Source organism: Tripterygium wilfordii, chromosome 1 (genome assembly GCF_013401445.1).
Source record: "Tripterygium wilfordii isolate XIE 37 chromosome 1, ASM1340144v1, whole genome shotgun sequence".
Lineage (NCBI taxonomy): Eukaryota > Viridiplantae > Streptophyta > Magnoliopsida > Celastrales > Celastraceae > Tripterygium > Tripterygium wilfordii.
In genome coordinates, this window is record NC_052232.1 from 7,386,942 (window position 1) to 7,401,719 (window position 14,778).

Sequence of the window (14,778 nt, forward strand, 5' to 3'; positions counted from 1 at the left end):
TCTACAACAAAAGGAGGACAGATGAACATAAAGACGCGATTTTTCTTCTTTATTTCAGAGAATAATTGAATTGAGAAACAACTAAAGATTTTATTCATGCAAATTTTACTTGGACATGACAAAGCAGCAAAAATACTATGATCATGATTTGTGTTTACACTGGAACGATAATCTAACAACATCTTTGTTATCAAAATCACTCCTTGTGAGACAACCAAATGTAGTGTTGTTCGGTTATCATAGTTCTTAAAATATTACTCTATACTTTGTAAAATATAAAATATTATTACTTAATAAATATATTCACATTGAAAAAGCATAATCGTAAGATTAAGGTCAGTATTGGGATGAACCAAAACCAACTGTTAGTAGTATAAAAAAAGATTCATTTTAAGAAATATTTAAACCACATTCAATAAACAATATCAAATAATATGAACAAATGTACTTAATTTAATACGTCAAAAAATTCCGTTTATTTCATTTTCAATATTATCTAGGCAAATCTTACATGTATTAACTGATTACAATAACATGACTTACAATCTAATTGATAAACTTGGATGAGCATCCCTTAAAGAGAAAGACCTTTTCAATCTTGCCTTAGTACGATCGCGGATCTCCCTACTATGTACATTTCTTTCCATATAATTGATCAGATATGCCATCTTATTCCTCATCTCAAATCTAAATCTTTCCATATAATTGATCAGATATGCCATCTTATTCCTCATCTCAAATGTCTTGGACCCGTTCGCTATTAATAACGTCAAGTTCTCAATCTAGTAAGAATAAAGAATCATACCCAAAATGATATAAATCATGCTTGAAATAAAATCAATAACCTCCGCTCCATAACCCATGGCCTCCGCTCCATATATTTACATTCCACAATTAATATAATATGTAATATCCCAAAACAATAAGTGACCTACCAACACTGATCTTCTATCATAATATGTCATAAGGATCAGCTCAAGCCTTAATTAAAGCTTTAGGTTCAGAAAAATCTCCATGATAATTATCGCAATAATTTTTCAAAATCTTTATGTTATCAATAGAAAATACTTCAAGAACACAATCCTCAAGAATTTTGAATATTTACGATCTTTAATGGTATAAGGCTGAGGAGCATAATAAAAATTAAAAAAAAAATTTGTCAAAATAATCGTGTTATTTCAGTTGTGAAACACTCCCTTCCAATCCAGCTTGCCTAGTGACTAACTTTTCCTGCGCGAAATAATTTCAAACAATTTACTAATCTTAAGTAAAAATGCGAGAGCAAATCACCAATACTCATATGGAGTGAGAGATGCACATCAAACACCTAGTTTACACGAACTAAATAGATGTAAAAAGAGAAATGTAATCGGGAATATCCTTAATATCCTAATAGTTACAACTTGGGTAATTTAAAATTTTAACGACATATAAATACAAATAAAAAAAATTGATGTAAGAAAAAACGTAGTTGAGCAACAAAAATCCATAACCCCCAATTGACACCAACGAGTAAATCCCCTTGTGCTTCGGGACCACATAGTAACAACAAAGAAAAGAATGCGCTAAACTTTTAGTTGGAGTAGAAACTATAGCTGTTAAGAACTTGCAACCTTCCAAATAGGAACTGGCAAATCCATGGGTATACCATGAAGTTACAAAGGTTGTACCTGTGAACCAACCTCCTAAGGCGAAATAGGCACAAGGAAAGAGCAATAGACCGGACCAACCTACAAAAACGAAACGGTCCCTCCGTAACCAGTCATCCATAATATCAAATAAATCCTTTTCTTCTTTGGTAAATTTACCAAGGGCTATAGTCATAGTGATCCTCCTATTCAACTACTTCAACCATTTCCGAACACCCTCTAGCATGTTTAGGGTCGCATCTTAATGCCCGAAAGTTGGATAGGGTGGCCTTTACGTAAGGATTATATTGCCCCCAATTTTTATGAAATACAAGATGCTCATTGAATAATAATAATAATAAACGAATCTTTACTTATATAACTACGTATTTTCAAGGAATAGTTATACCCTCTCTTATAGAGCAAAAGAGTAATTGTAGTCTCCATCATATTCTTCATAGGACTTTATTTTTTACTTTTATTTTTTACTATTCTATATATATGATATATGATATAACATTTATATTATTCTATTTTTATTTATTATAAATATATAGATATAGATGGACTAAAAAAAAAATGAAGAATTCATTGGGATTCTCAAGTTCCGAAGATACTTAGTTCGGACGAGTCGGAGGAATAGGGTGAACTAACCTAAGAGAGTTCCGCATCATGAACTTTGTACCGCGCACATCCCTTAATCGGCTATAGAAAGAGATGGGCTGTTGAAAGTTACATGAAGAAATAGAAAATATAATATGAGATGAAAGAAAACACAAAGAAATGAAAGAGGATCGAAGTCTATTTGTACGGTATCTGAGATGAATCGTAGATAGTCGTCCCACCCTCGAGACTCTATTTTTTTGGAGTTTTTTTAATCAACTAAATTAACCTTTCGAATATGATTAAGTTTTTTTTTGAACGAGGGGGGGGACACAGTCTGAAAAAATGGATCAAGAAGAAAAAAACTATAATTATTTATTATTCTCTTTTCCCTACATTATTTTCTTTTACATTTTACATATTAAATATACGCTTTATATATGAATAAAGCGTAGAGCTCCATACACCTAGATGGATAAGTATGGATCACGATCCATACTATTAATGTAATGAATATCTATATAAATCAATTTGATAGAATAGATACTCAATACAAATTCTCTCTGACAACCTACTATCTTTTTTCATGTTTTTAAAAATGTTCAAAAAAAAAAAAAACTAGCATTTCAAAAAGTGGTACAAGAGATATTGGGCGAAAGAATTCTTTAAATTTGGAGGAGTCCCCAGGAACGGGTCAGGAATTGCTAGAATGAAACAAAATGTAGATGATGCTGAGTTTTTAATTTTTGGGCCAATATTTTGAGCGGATATCAAGATGTGTGGTTCTGATCCATCTTATATTGGGTTGGAAATGCTTCTAGAGAATTATCTAAAATAATATTTAATTATAATTTTTTTTTTATAAATACAATATTTTCCTTCAACTAGAAAGTAAGAATATATTAGCCGTCCTTTTTTGGCTTTGGGTGTTGTTTGTATTCCTTTTAAGTTCACTTTTAATAAAATAAGTGCTTTTATCAAAAAAAAATCTCGGACGATGACGATTAAGAAACTTTACTAATAATCAATGAAAATCAATTAATGATATTGTTGTTGATCATGAAAAAAAATGTAGCCTTTTGTTGGGTCCTATATTAGGGATATGTGATATATATATATATATATAGAGTTTTTCTCCTATGTGACCAAATTTGTGGACCACAGTCAGCTATTGGATCTCTTTGACCCATCCTTCTAAAGCCATATTATTCACCCAACGTCATTTTTCTCCTGAGCAAGATTCTTCATAATCAACAAAAAAATATCTTGAGTGATCTTCATAATCACCAAAAAAAAAAAAAACATTTGCTTACAAATTTAATCATTGCTTCACTACTTCATAATACAAAAAAAGTTCAACACCATTTGATCACATATTTCACTAGCAGTAAACTACTTCTTCATAATACAAAACAAAGTCATAACAGCTAATGTTCTAATGGTGTGTATAGGCTATGTAAGCACCACCATTTTGTAACAATATTGATCATCAAAATGTCAAGCCCGATTTCCTGTATTTTCTTCAAAATCCATAATTATTTTCCTCAATTCCTGCAACCATAAAATTAAATATATGAACGTTTCACCATTGAACAAAAACATCAAATATATCAACAACTCAAGTAGACTCACGTAGAATTGGCATAAGGACAATTCCTTTTGTCATGTTCTTGCCCCTCTAACCCGCAACCATTACAACGCCGCTTGCTCTTGTTCTTTGTAGCAATCTCTTTACCTCCCTTAAACCTTTTTCCACAACCTTTTGCTCTAACCTTTGCAGGTTCATTGTAAACTCGTTTCGATACATCAATCCTTCATCAACAACACTCGAAGCAAGCCTGCGCAATTCATTGTGTTGCATAACAACACTATGGTGAACATCGCCATCACCTACACAACTTCCCAAAGAAGATGATGCAATGCACTTTGCAGATTTCGTCCATCTACGCAGTACATAAATATCAGGTAATGGATTATAAAGTTGCATTTTGGGGAAAGCTGCAAATATATGTCGACAAAGAATTCCATAGGATTCAAATTTTCTACAACTACAAGTCATACGATTAAGTGACTTGTTCTCAATAACCGTTCTCATCCTAGTTTGACTCCTATCAACACGTTTCACATGGTATGTGCACATATACTCCGTCTCATTTTCAACAGTTGCCATATAGACCTGACTTTGGCAAAACTCTTCCTGGACTTTGTAAAAAAGGTTGTGTGTGTATAACTCAGCCATTGACTTCTCCAAACACCACATACTTTTCATAATTGGTTGTTCATTAATATCCTTGTGATCAAGACACAACTCTTGGTGTCGTTGATGCTTTAGCGCCCTAGAAAACCTTACCACAAAATCCATCAGAGTATTTTTTTTTGAAACATAGGACTTGAAAAATGCGTGACAACTTTCTGGTCTCTGACTGCTGGACATACCTAAAAGAAAGCATACAAATGACTAATAAATTTATCACAACATTAGTAAATATAAGTTTGACAATGAACAGATATAAATACCTGCAGAGAAAGTATTATCAACGTAAGCAGGAATCCACTTAAAACGAATTTCATACAAGTTTCTTAACCATTCGTTTGATGACAACCCACTTTGCTCCAATAACTCAGCCCACTCTGTTTCAAATTCTTCTGGAGTCTCTGATCTCCAAATGCATTGTTGAAACTGTGTATAGTGGTCTCGCATTTTCACTCCATCAAGCTTCTCTGAAAATTTCATCAAAATATGCCACATACAATATCTATGAACAGTGTTTGGAAATAATTCAGCTATAGCTTTGGTCATCGCAGGATCTTGGTCGGTGATAATCATTTTGGGAGGACCAATTGGCATAGATAACAACAACTGCTGCAACAACCATGAGAAAGACTCGGTTGTTTCATCACTTAAGAAAGCATATGCAAAAAGGGTCGTTTGTCCATGATGATTTACACCAACAAATGGTGCAAAAATCATACCATACCGATTTGTATTATACGTAGTATCAAACACGACGACATCACCAAATGCATCATACGACTTCCTGCATTCGATATCTGCCCAAAAACAATGAGTGATCTTGCTTTCTGTGTCCATTTTAATTTGAAAATAGAATTCTGGATTCTTTTCCTTCTCAGATTGAAAATACTCATATAACATCTGACCATCATGTCCAGCATACATTTTCATTTCATCCCGACGAGCATTGTAGAAATCCTTTTCTATGCAACCAATATTCTCTATACCCCCTACCTCTAAATCCAAAATACCAATCTGTTGGCAAATAGGCACATTTGCCGCAGAAAGTTGTTGTGACAAAGATTTTTTGGCAGCAGACATGACACGTTCAGACCTTAGTAAATGAACTTTCCTTGGTGTAGTAAGCACATGATTATGTGCCTCATGAAATATAGAAACTTTGAAACTCTCTTTAGAAGATGACCCTAAACTGCCATCTTAGCCTTACACCCTTCCCTAGTTATTCCACGTTTCCTACTACGCTCAATATTTAATTCCACCGACTCTCGAACCCCCTGTTTATGGCAAACATATTCTCTTCTAATTATCTCATGACTTCTATTTTTTTTAAAACTTGACATTCGAATACTAAAACCAGCCTCCCTAGCATAGTCGTTGTAAAAAGTATGAGCTTCCTCAATTGATTCAAATTCTTGATCAAGTTTTGGAATTTTTTCAACCCTTACTTGGGGAATGTAATTCAAATCATTGGAAGAAGAAGAACTGAAATCCATCTCCTGTTTCAAACACATATAATTATTAGATCAAAAAAATTGTTCACCTCTGCTCATCTTAAATTCACCATTAATCAGATTACAAAAAAATTTAATTTTTGGAAGAAGAGTTGAAGAATTAAAACCTCAAACTCTATCTCTGTTTGTCCTATCTCCATTTCTGTCTCTGCTTGTTCCATATCTGACAAATCATTCATTTCCTTTGTGGTTTATATTTCAAGGCCTGCAATGCGATAGAACAAAAAATAAAAAAAAATCGAACAAAAAATCAAAAAAATTTAGGGCCCTTGTCATGATGATGCAAGAATGCTTCTTACCCTAGATAAGAAAAACTCACGCGCGTATCTTTGAGGGTGAAGCTCTTCTTCGCAGGACGAACAGATGTGGGCTCCTGGATGAAAGTCAAACAAGCTTGATTATGTATTGGCCCTTACTATTGAGAGCTTCCTTGAGCGCCGCCTTCAAACACTTGTGTACCAGGGATGATTAATATGAGAAGTCGAAGCAGAAATCCCTCATACATGTACCAGGGATGAAGTGTCTGTTGTCGAAGGAGACTCGCGATCTAGAATTAGAACGAAGGATGGGTCAAAAGATCCAATGGTGGTATTAGAAGGATGGGTCAAAGAGATCCAATGGCTAGCTGTGGTCCACAAATGTGGTCCACATAGGAGAAAAACTATATATATATATATATACTGGCCGACTTCCCGCGCGTTGCCACGGGACAATTCATGTGTTTTTGAAGTGTTTTGTCAACCATTTATCCATTGTTTTGGGATTTCTTTTTTAACATACTCTGCCAAAGCATTTGAGTAATCGAGTATTATACGATCGTTTTGAAATGTTCAGATGTTCGAGTAGTTTCGTACAATTATTACGGGGAAAGGCAACTTTTGGTCACTGAAATATCTGATCAGGTTCAACTCAGTCACCCATTTTTCAAATGTTTCAATTTGGGTATTCAAATTTCGAAATTGTTCCAAATTCGTCACACGGGCAGATTTCGCCCAATTCGGGCAGTCAACCATCCCACGTGGCACTTTGACCTGACAATAAAAATTAAAATCGTCTAATATTTTCTGACATGTACAAATGTGCTGATGTGGAAAAAATTAAGCGGGCAAAAAGCACCCAAAAATTCATTCCCGCAAAAAACTAACCCTAAATTCGTGAAAACCTTTCACCTTGAAATCACTCTACCACTACACTAAACTGGTGCTCTCAACATCACACCTTCTCAAGTTCCATAGAGACGCAAGATCTGTGCAACGATTCAACACTCGATCAAGAAGATTAACAATCCAGGTTACTTCGATTCAAGTCTTTGTTGGGTTTTTATATTTTGCAGCCGGGTAGATTCCTTGAAGATTTGTTGGGTCTTATACTTCGAGTGTTTGGGTAACCCAACTGTTGTTTATTCTGCAACTATTGTTGTCTCTAAATCAACAATATTAGTTGTGTTTTTGTTTTAAAAAGCTTTGTGGTCTCGATTGTTGTATATATGTGGTCCCGATTTTGTTCCTCTTTTTACATCTAGTGGCCCTGATTGATATAATGACCTTGTTGTCATCAAGTGAATGAAATTCTTTATTACGTCATAGTGAATGCATAATTTATAATATTAGGAGCTTACTGTGTTTGGATTGATGTTTATGTTGAAGGTTAGGCACAATATGAAGTCTATTGCTAAAAGGTCTGAAATGCTTACACCTAGTACTGACTTAACTCTAGATGATTCTGATGATGAATTACTGGATGCATATATGTCAGATTTAGAAAAGAATGCTAATGCAGGGGGAGGAGGAAGTAGCAATAGTAAGGCAGATAATGATGAGGAAGAATATAGTGGTGATGAAGGAGCTAGTACTGATGAGGGAGATAGTGGTGTTGTAGGTGATGACAGTGATGTTGGACAAGGTAATGATGTTGAGGTAGCCAATGATGATGATCATGATGAAGAATTGGTGTATGAGTCTGAGGACTGTGACATGCTATTGTATGAATATGACAGTGATGATGAAGTTAGGGTGCGTGGGTATGGAAATCCAAAGTATGATCCTAAGGTGAAAGAAAAAGAATATGTGTTTCAGCTTGGAATGGAATTCAAAACTTTAAAGGACTTCAAGGAGGCTGTTAGAGGTTATGCTGTAGATGGGGGTTATCAAATACAAATGGTTAGGAATGACAAATTGAGGTGTCAGGCTAGGTGTGATAATGGATGTCCATGGATGATTTGGTACTCTCAGATCAGGGGGGAAACCACATACCAAATAAAGACCTATATTAAGAAGCATAGGTGTAACAGAATGATGCCAAACAAACAAGCCAATAGCTCATGGCTTGCCACTAGATTGGTGGATAAGATTAGAAGTGAGCCAAAAATTAGTGCTACACAGATATGCACTTATGCTAAAGAACACATGTCACTTGCTATATCAAGGACTCATGCTTACAGGGCCAAGAAAAAGGCATTAGATATAATCCAAGGTAAGCACAATGAGCAGGTTGAGAAGAAGGTATGGCAAGACAAAGTGTAGTAAATGTGGACAAGAAGGACACAATAAGAGACGTTGTGAGAATCAATCAAATGTTCAGGTAACCTTTGTTATTAATTTTAGACAAAAATACATAATTGTTTAGTTATTAGTTTCTTATTATATTATGATTGTTGGAAAGACAGGTTGGAAATGTTACTTCTGGGAGTAGCAGTGTTACACATGAGGCAAGGGAGTTGACTGGTACAGGTGTTGCAGGCAGAGGTGTTGCAGATAAAACTGTTGGAAGGGGTAGAGGTGCTGCTAGTAGAATTGCTGGAAGGGGCAGAGGTGCTGCAGGTAGAATTGTGGGAAGGGGCAGTGGTGTAGCTGGTAGCCCTGGAAAAAGGACCAAGGATAATGCTAGAAGGCTGCCAAATACATATTCAACACTTCAAGGTTCAACCTCAAGCTCCAGGTACTCTGCAATGATAAATGCAACTCCGGAGTCCATCACAAATGTCAAAAAGAATGGATGAAATAGGTGTACGAATCAATACTCGGAGGTTGTTCCACTTTTTGTATTATTATGAATGTGTTTTTGGACTATTTGCTGCATGTGATAGTTATGTTTTGAGACAATATAATGATATGGACTCTTTATTTATTTTATAAATTATTTGGTTAATTGAGTGATTGATATGTCATGGAATTACAATTCCAGTGAGTTATTTGGAACAAAGTGATAAGTTTTGGTTTGATTACAACTACCATTACAAGTGTCAAGCCACATTAGTCTAAATTAGTTGATTTTGACTATATTATGCCACGTGGGATGGTTGACTGCCCAAATTGGGTGAAATCTGCCCGTGTGACTAATTTGGAACAGTTTCGAAATTTGAATACCCAAATTGAAACATTTGAAAAATGGGTGACTGAGTTGAACCTGGTAAGATATTTCAGTGACCAAAAGTTGTCTTTCCCCCAATTATTACCAACATCCTAACAATATTTTGAAGCTAAAAAAAGCATGATACAGGGTTACAACCAAAAAAAGCAGAATAAGAAAGCAGTATCATATATTCTGCTATACATATCAAGTTGATGTCTAAGCAGAATTTAGTAATTCCATTTAACCAATATTAGTGGATGTATTGTTGTTTTCATGAAAAGGTGACCATTCTCCATGCACTGCAAAAAAGAATTCAGCCCAAAATACAACAAAGAGCAAGTTAATAATCTACAGTAAATTCGTAGTAGAGTGAGACAGCATGATACCTGTCTGTGAAATAAAAAGCTTCTTCAACTCCATCACCATGATGCACATTATATAAAACATGGGCATGTTACTTCAAAGAATTTATATATGATCGATAATAGGCATGCTTCATAAAATATACCCCAATAAGAACACGTAGCAATACCTTGAAGCTAAACGGCACAACCTTTCGAATGGTTGTTCAGTCGGAATGACATGCTTTGATAGTACACAGAGAATGAAAGCAGATAAGTGACTTGTTACCTGCATTAATGCTATTAATAGTTTTTTAGAGAACCATAAAATGGTCAAATCCAGTTTGAAGCAGAAAAAGAAAGCAGAAGCAGCAAGAATTCAGCAATAAGCAAGTTTGTGAGTGGATAAGAAATTATTGAGCATAGAATTCTGAAGTCTTCGTAGGTGCAAAACTAATTTGGCCACTAAAAAGAAAGGTCCAATACTGCTATTAATGATGAAACCATATTGTTATTATAAAACACAGAGAAACGACACCATAAGTAGATTTGAAAAGAAATTAATACCATAGAGAAGAACGTCTCTACCCTTTCCACATTGTCACTCAAATACATAAGCATTTTTGCCATTCGCTGACCACTACACATCAGGTTAAACAGCCAACGTGGAAAAAAATAGGAAAAGAAAAGACAACCTTGAGGCCGAAGCTAATGAAAACCAACACGCGGCAAGGTTGAATATCTTACGGTATCAGAGAAGTAGTCATGATGGGGCTTGTGCAACTGGTTCTAACATGTACTAAAAATACGTGAGTTATTGTCACCTGATCTCCCAAGAATTGTGGATCACCAATAAGAACCTCTAAACTTGCTTTTGCATTTTCTAAATTCTTCTGGAGAATAGTGGCCTGCACCAGAGTCACAGACGAACTTATTCTTCCATCATTGAATCAGAATATACGTGTGTAGAAGTGAAAACCTCTTTAGATGAATATTCCAACATGACGTTTGCTCCCAGCCATAAACATACTGAATCATTATCCTCAATGTGTGCTCATGAATATATGCCTTGAGAGACTTCAAAATCAACAATACGTGCTTGTATTTAAACATGGAGAACAAAAATTTGAGCTTAATTACTTGAACATCGATCGTTGGAAGGCAATTCTGGTGATAATAGTTACGATAGGAGTGAACAAACCAAAACCAATCCATTGGCCCTTAAACCCCACCCAACCCGTTGAAATTGAACCACAAACCAACTAGTTGTTTTATTCTCACATGTAAACGACCTCACATCAATGAAACATCAAATACAATAAAAAAATAATATTCGCATCTTACCTTTCAACAACAGCAGGCCATGTTGCTGGAACCTAGTATCCATCCATTGCTTGTGTGGCCTTCTGTAGCGATTGCCCTTTCCTAAGTCAGACATTTTTATTTGTTTATTTGTATTATTGTAAAATGTTTCACAGAAGCACAATTAGCTGTATGTAGTCAATGCATACTCAGCAAAGCAATATCAAAAGAATGAGACGAAATAGTAATTGGTAATGAAAATCAGCCACATCATCCTCATCATCTCCAGCGGCATTTGCTTCAGCATTGAAGTCATTGACCTTGTTATTTTCACCTGTATTGCCTGCAATAACATAAAAAAAAAAACAGAGTTCACAACCACCAAACGTCATTTACTGAAGAAGGATCCAAAGCTAGGAAAAGGAATTTAAAATAAAAACATAATTGTTTTAAAAAAACCTGTCTAATCAAGTTCTCTTTCTTTGTCAAATATTCTTCCCTAACAATTCTTATCTGGAAAGAAACCATAATAAGTAACTGACAAAGGTTTTACAAAAGCAATACTCATTATTTGAATTAATTATTACCTCTGGCATATGCGACATGTTTAGTGGTTCATACACATTCATATGCAATTCACTAATTTTATTGATTTTCTCCTCAATTTCCAAGCTCTTGAGCTAATCAAACTGAAGTAGAGGCAAAGAATCCCTTTTTTTTTTTCTCAGTGTTAGAAGGAAAGAAAGCCACTTATCAAGTCCAAATTCTTAAATCTAAAAACTAAATGACGGTAAGCTCAGGAGAATTTGAAAACTGCATGAAGAAAAGTTACCTCGGGCTCATGACTTTGAAACTCTGTCTTATAGCGGAACTGAGGATGCCAACTGTTTGATTAATCCATCCTTTCTAGATCTCTCCGATTCCCACCATGATGCGTATCATCAATTCATTTCATCACCTTGAGAGGTCTGATCTTGCATCTCCTTCTATAATGAGAGCACCTAAATCAAACAATCCAATTTAGGAAAGTCAACGAAATCAGGAAGCTCAGGACTGAAGATATAAACAGAAAACAGGCAGAAATCAGCAGTTGAAGAAAGCAAGACAACCATGATTTCGAGATGTATGATCCATCAAAGACACATGTTTATCATCAAATTCAACAACCTTTAAACCTTCAAAGTTGAACTTGGCGTCAATACGCACAATCTTCAGTATCCTGTTAGTTTAAACCCATGAACACAGCAAAAAAAATTAATCGCTCAAAATTAAGTAGTTTGTCGAGAGGGTTATTTTAAATTCATTCCCATCGAGAGAGCTGATCCTGGTGGAGAGAAGCCCACCAGACATTTGTCGGACAATGGATTGAAGAAGTTGAGCCCCGTCTCTGCCAGCCGCTCAAACCGATTCCACTGCAAGATTGTGATAGACCTAGTGCCAACAATACCCATCAATGTCTACTTGGAGGAAGAAGAACATGGAGGGAGAAGGGATGGCAGAGGCGGAAAACAAACCCCAAACCCAAAACAAAGGACAAAAACAGAACGGAATTAAACCACCTCAATAACCATCAATCTCTGCTTGGAGGACGAACATAAAGATAAGGGCTAGCAGAGGCAGAAAAGTAACCCAAAAGCTAAAACAAAGGCGAAAAATGAAATTAAACTACCCCGAAAAGATGAATCGAAGTGAGGGAGGAAATTCTCACATGCATTGTTCAAGATTGAAAGCAAGGGATACTGGATCTCGAAGATGCATGCACCGAAGCAAGAGCAAAGACGTAGGTGAAGGATGAATGACCCAAATCGCAGCACCCCTTTGGCAGGCGCATGCACCGAATCGAAGAGAGAGGAGAACGATCGAGATACATAAAAAGCGTTTTTGGTAGCGAGCAAGAATAACATCGTTCCCGCACCAGATGGCCCCACCTAAGCCAAACCATACGCAAAGTTGAATCGTCTCACTCAAAACCGACGTCGTTTCTCCCACCATACAAAACAAAACAAAAACGTCTTGGGGCTGACGCAGATGACCAACGAAGACTGGTTGACGCACGAGTGTGCCGTACGACGAAAAAAACAAAAGAAAGATAAACGCAATGACGTCGTTTCGCTCTACCAGTCAGTGCAATTGCTTAAGCCATTCGGGCGGGTGAAGAAAGGACGGGCAACTCGCCACCAAATCACCACAATCCTTCCAAGTTTAGAATAGAGATAGATAGTAATAGATAGTAATAGATAGTAATAGTAATAGTAATAGTAATAGTAATATATATATAATATATATATATTTATAAAAGGATTCTCTTATGCGGACACCCGCAAATTAAAATAACTTGCGTACTTCTATTTAAATCGTTGGATCTATTGGAAGGTTGAGATTAAAAAAATTTTGATTCCCAAAATTTAACCCATTTTCTACCCTAACCCGATTAAGTCCCACGATCTCACATCTTCTTCCACACAATTTCACATCTTCTCTGATTTGCTTCTTCCTCTTCAGATAAGCTAACCCGATTTTCTTCATCTATGGTTTCCCTCTTCCGTATCATCTTCTTAATCTCTGGTTTCAACTATTCTTTGGGTTTGGATCGCGAATCGCGACTAGCAGAGAGGTTCACCTCATCTCCGAGAAGGTCGAGTAGTTCGCCTCATCTCGAACGCCTCGAAGAGACAGGTCATTGTCCAACACTCACAAAGAAGGCTGCTGCGACTCATCAAAGAGATCTGCGAGTTATTTTTGATATATGGATATTGTTGTTGATTTGTAGGTTGAGGTTCGATTTCAATTGTGGTATATTGAAAAATTGGCAAATATTTTATCTCGATATCTTGTAATTGTGAACAATTCTGGTTTGATATTCATTTTTTGAAGGCCTATATTCTGGTTCTATGTTTACTGGTGTAAAATTGAAAAATGTGCGTAACTGGTATGCAAAACTGGTGCCAAAATGCAAAAGTGATTAGAACTGATATTTACTTATCTATCTCTTATCCAAAAAAAATTTAATCTCATCCGTCCAATAGATCCGACGGTTTAGATAGAAGTGCGTAAGTTATTTTAACTTGCGGTGTGTCCGCATAAGAGAATCCTTGTATATATATATATATAACAAAAAATCTACACATATTTATTAATTGTTGAATCTTCTCTTTCTCTGAGGAACCTTTTGCCCAGAAAAATTTATGGATGACCTCCCACATCAGGTTTCAATGAAAGGTAGTAACAATACGTTACTAGCTTCTTCAATTGCTCATTTCCCTTCTCTAAAGACTTCATTCCTGGTTTAAAGATGCAGAGGACTATAAAGACACTTAGTGGTTATATCAGCTTGAGGCAGTTTTATACTTAAAAAAAAAATTCTGTTGAAAATTGGATAAAAAATTAAAAAGCTTGTTTTATGTAAAGAGTTGAACAATTCCAAACAATCAAATGGATGTTGTGAATCAATGAACAAAACTCGAATATAGAAAATTTGCGGAAACAAAAGAGAGAAAGAAGATACAAGATTTAACAAGATTCGGCCAACTTGTCTATGTTCTCAATGAAGAACAACGAAGAATTTCACTAATATGAAGAAGATTACAAAAGAGTTAAGCTCTTGAATTCAAGAACTAATCCAAATCCATTCCTCTCGCTCTAGACGACATTCTCCCAGTGTTTACAACTCAATATAAACCCTCATTAGTCGGCTCACTCGAAACTCTCAAATAAAACCTATTTATAAGGATTGTTCCGAGTACAGATCTGCAACATCCGTCCGAACGGCTCGAGGAGCTGTTGGAACG

At 35.7% G+C, this 14,778-nt stretch overlaps 2 protein-coding genes and 1 long non-coding RNA gene across 6 annotated transcripts; 1 reads left to right on the plus strand and 2 right to left on the minus strand.

Annotated features, from left to right (window-relative positions):
• Positions 1-4,811: 4,811 nt before the first annotated feature.
• Positions 4,812-6,175, minus strand: LOC119996313 (protein FAR1-RELATED SEQUENCE 5-like). Its single transcript, XM_038842902.1, has 4 exons — positions 6,104-6,175; positions 5,840-5,981; positions 4,996-5,669; positions 4,812-4,886 (listed from the first exon to the last, which is right to left on the minus strand). The coding sequence occupies exons 1-4, from the start codon at positions 6,173-6,175 to the stop codon at positions 4,812-4,814; spliced, it is 963 nt and encodes a 320-aa protein (XP_038698830.1).
• Positions 6,176-7,667: 1,492 nt separating this feature from the next.
• On the plus strand, positions 7,668-9,131 carry LOC120001271. Its single transcript, XM_038849517.1, has 2 exons — positions 7,668-8,576; positions 8,662-9,131. Exon 1 carries the CDS (start codon positions 7,682-7,684, stop codon positions 8,516-8,518), a length of 837 nt encoding a protein of 278 aa, XP_038705445.1. The 5' UTR covers positions 7,668-7,681; the 3' UTR covers positions 8,519-8,576; positions 8,662-9,131.
• A 387-nt stretch (positions 9,132-9,518) lies between these two features.
• LOC119995128 lies at positions 9,519-12,850 on the minus strand. 4 transcript variants are annotated; one of them, XR_005467625.1, is made up of 7 exons: positions 12,699-12,850; positions 12,334-12,421; positions 12,100-12,209; positions 11,823-11,991; positions 11,450-11,503; positions 11,033-11,333; positions 9,519-10,596 (listed from the first exon to the last, which is right to left on the minus strand). It is a non-coding gene; the product is annotated as an uncharacterized LOC119995128 (long non-coding RNA). The 4 variants fall into 4 exon arrangements; XR_005467629.1 differs by having other exon boundaries at positions 9,529-9,646; positions 9,880-11,333; XR_005467630.1 differs by having other exon boundaries at positions 9,530-9,646; positions 9,734-11,333.
• Positions 12,851-14,778: the final 1,928 nt, after the last annotated feature.

Excerpts from the sequence above, each read along its gene's own strand:
- LOC119996313 (XM_038842902.1), bottom strand. The coding sequence starts at position 6,175 with ATGAATGATTTGTCAGATATGGAACAAGCAGAGACAGAAATGGAGATA. Across the intron at positions 5,670-5,839 it reads CGACTATGCTAGGGAGGCTG|GGTCATCTTCTAAAGAGAGT; the intron begins GTTTTAGTATTC and ends ATGGCAGTTTAG. Across the intron at positions 4,887-4,995 it reads CTGAATTATTTCCAAACACT|AGACTCCAGAAGAATTTGAA; the intron begins GTTCATAGATAT and ends TTTGGAGATCAG.
- LOC120001271 (XM_038849517.1), top strand. The coding sequence starts at position 7,682 with ATGCTTACACCTAGTACTGACTTAACTCTAGATGATTCTGATGATGAA.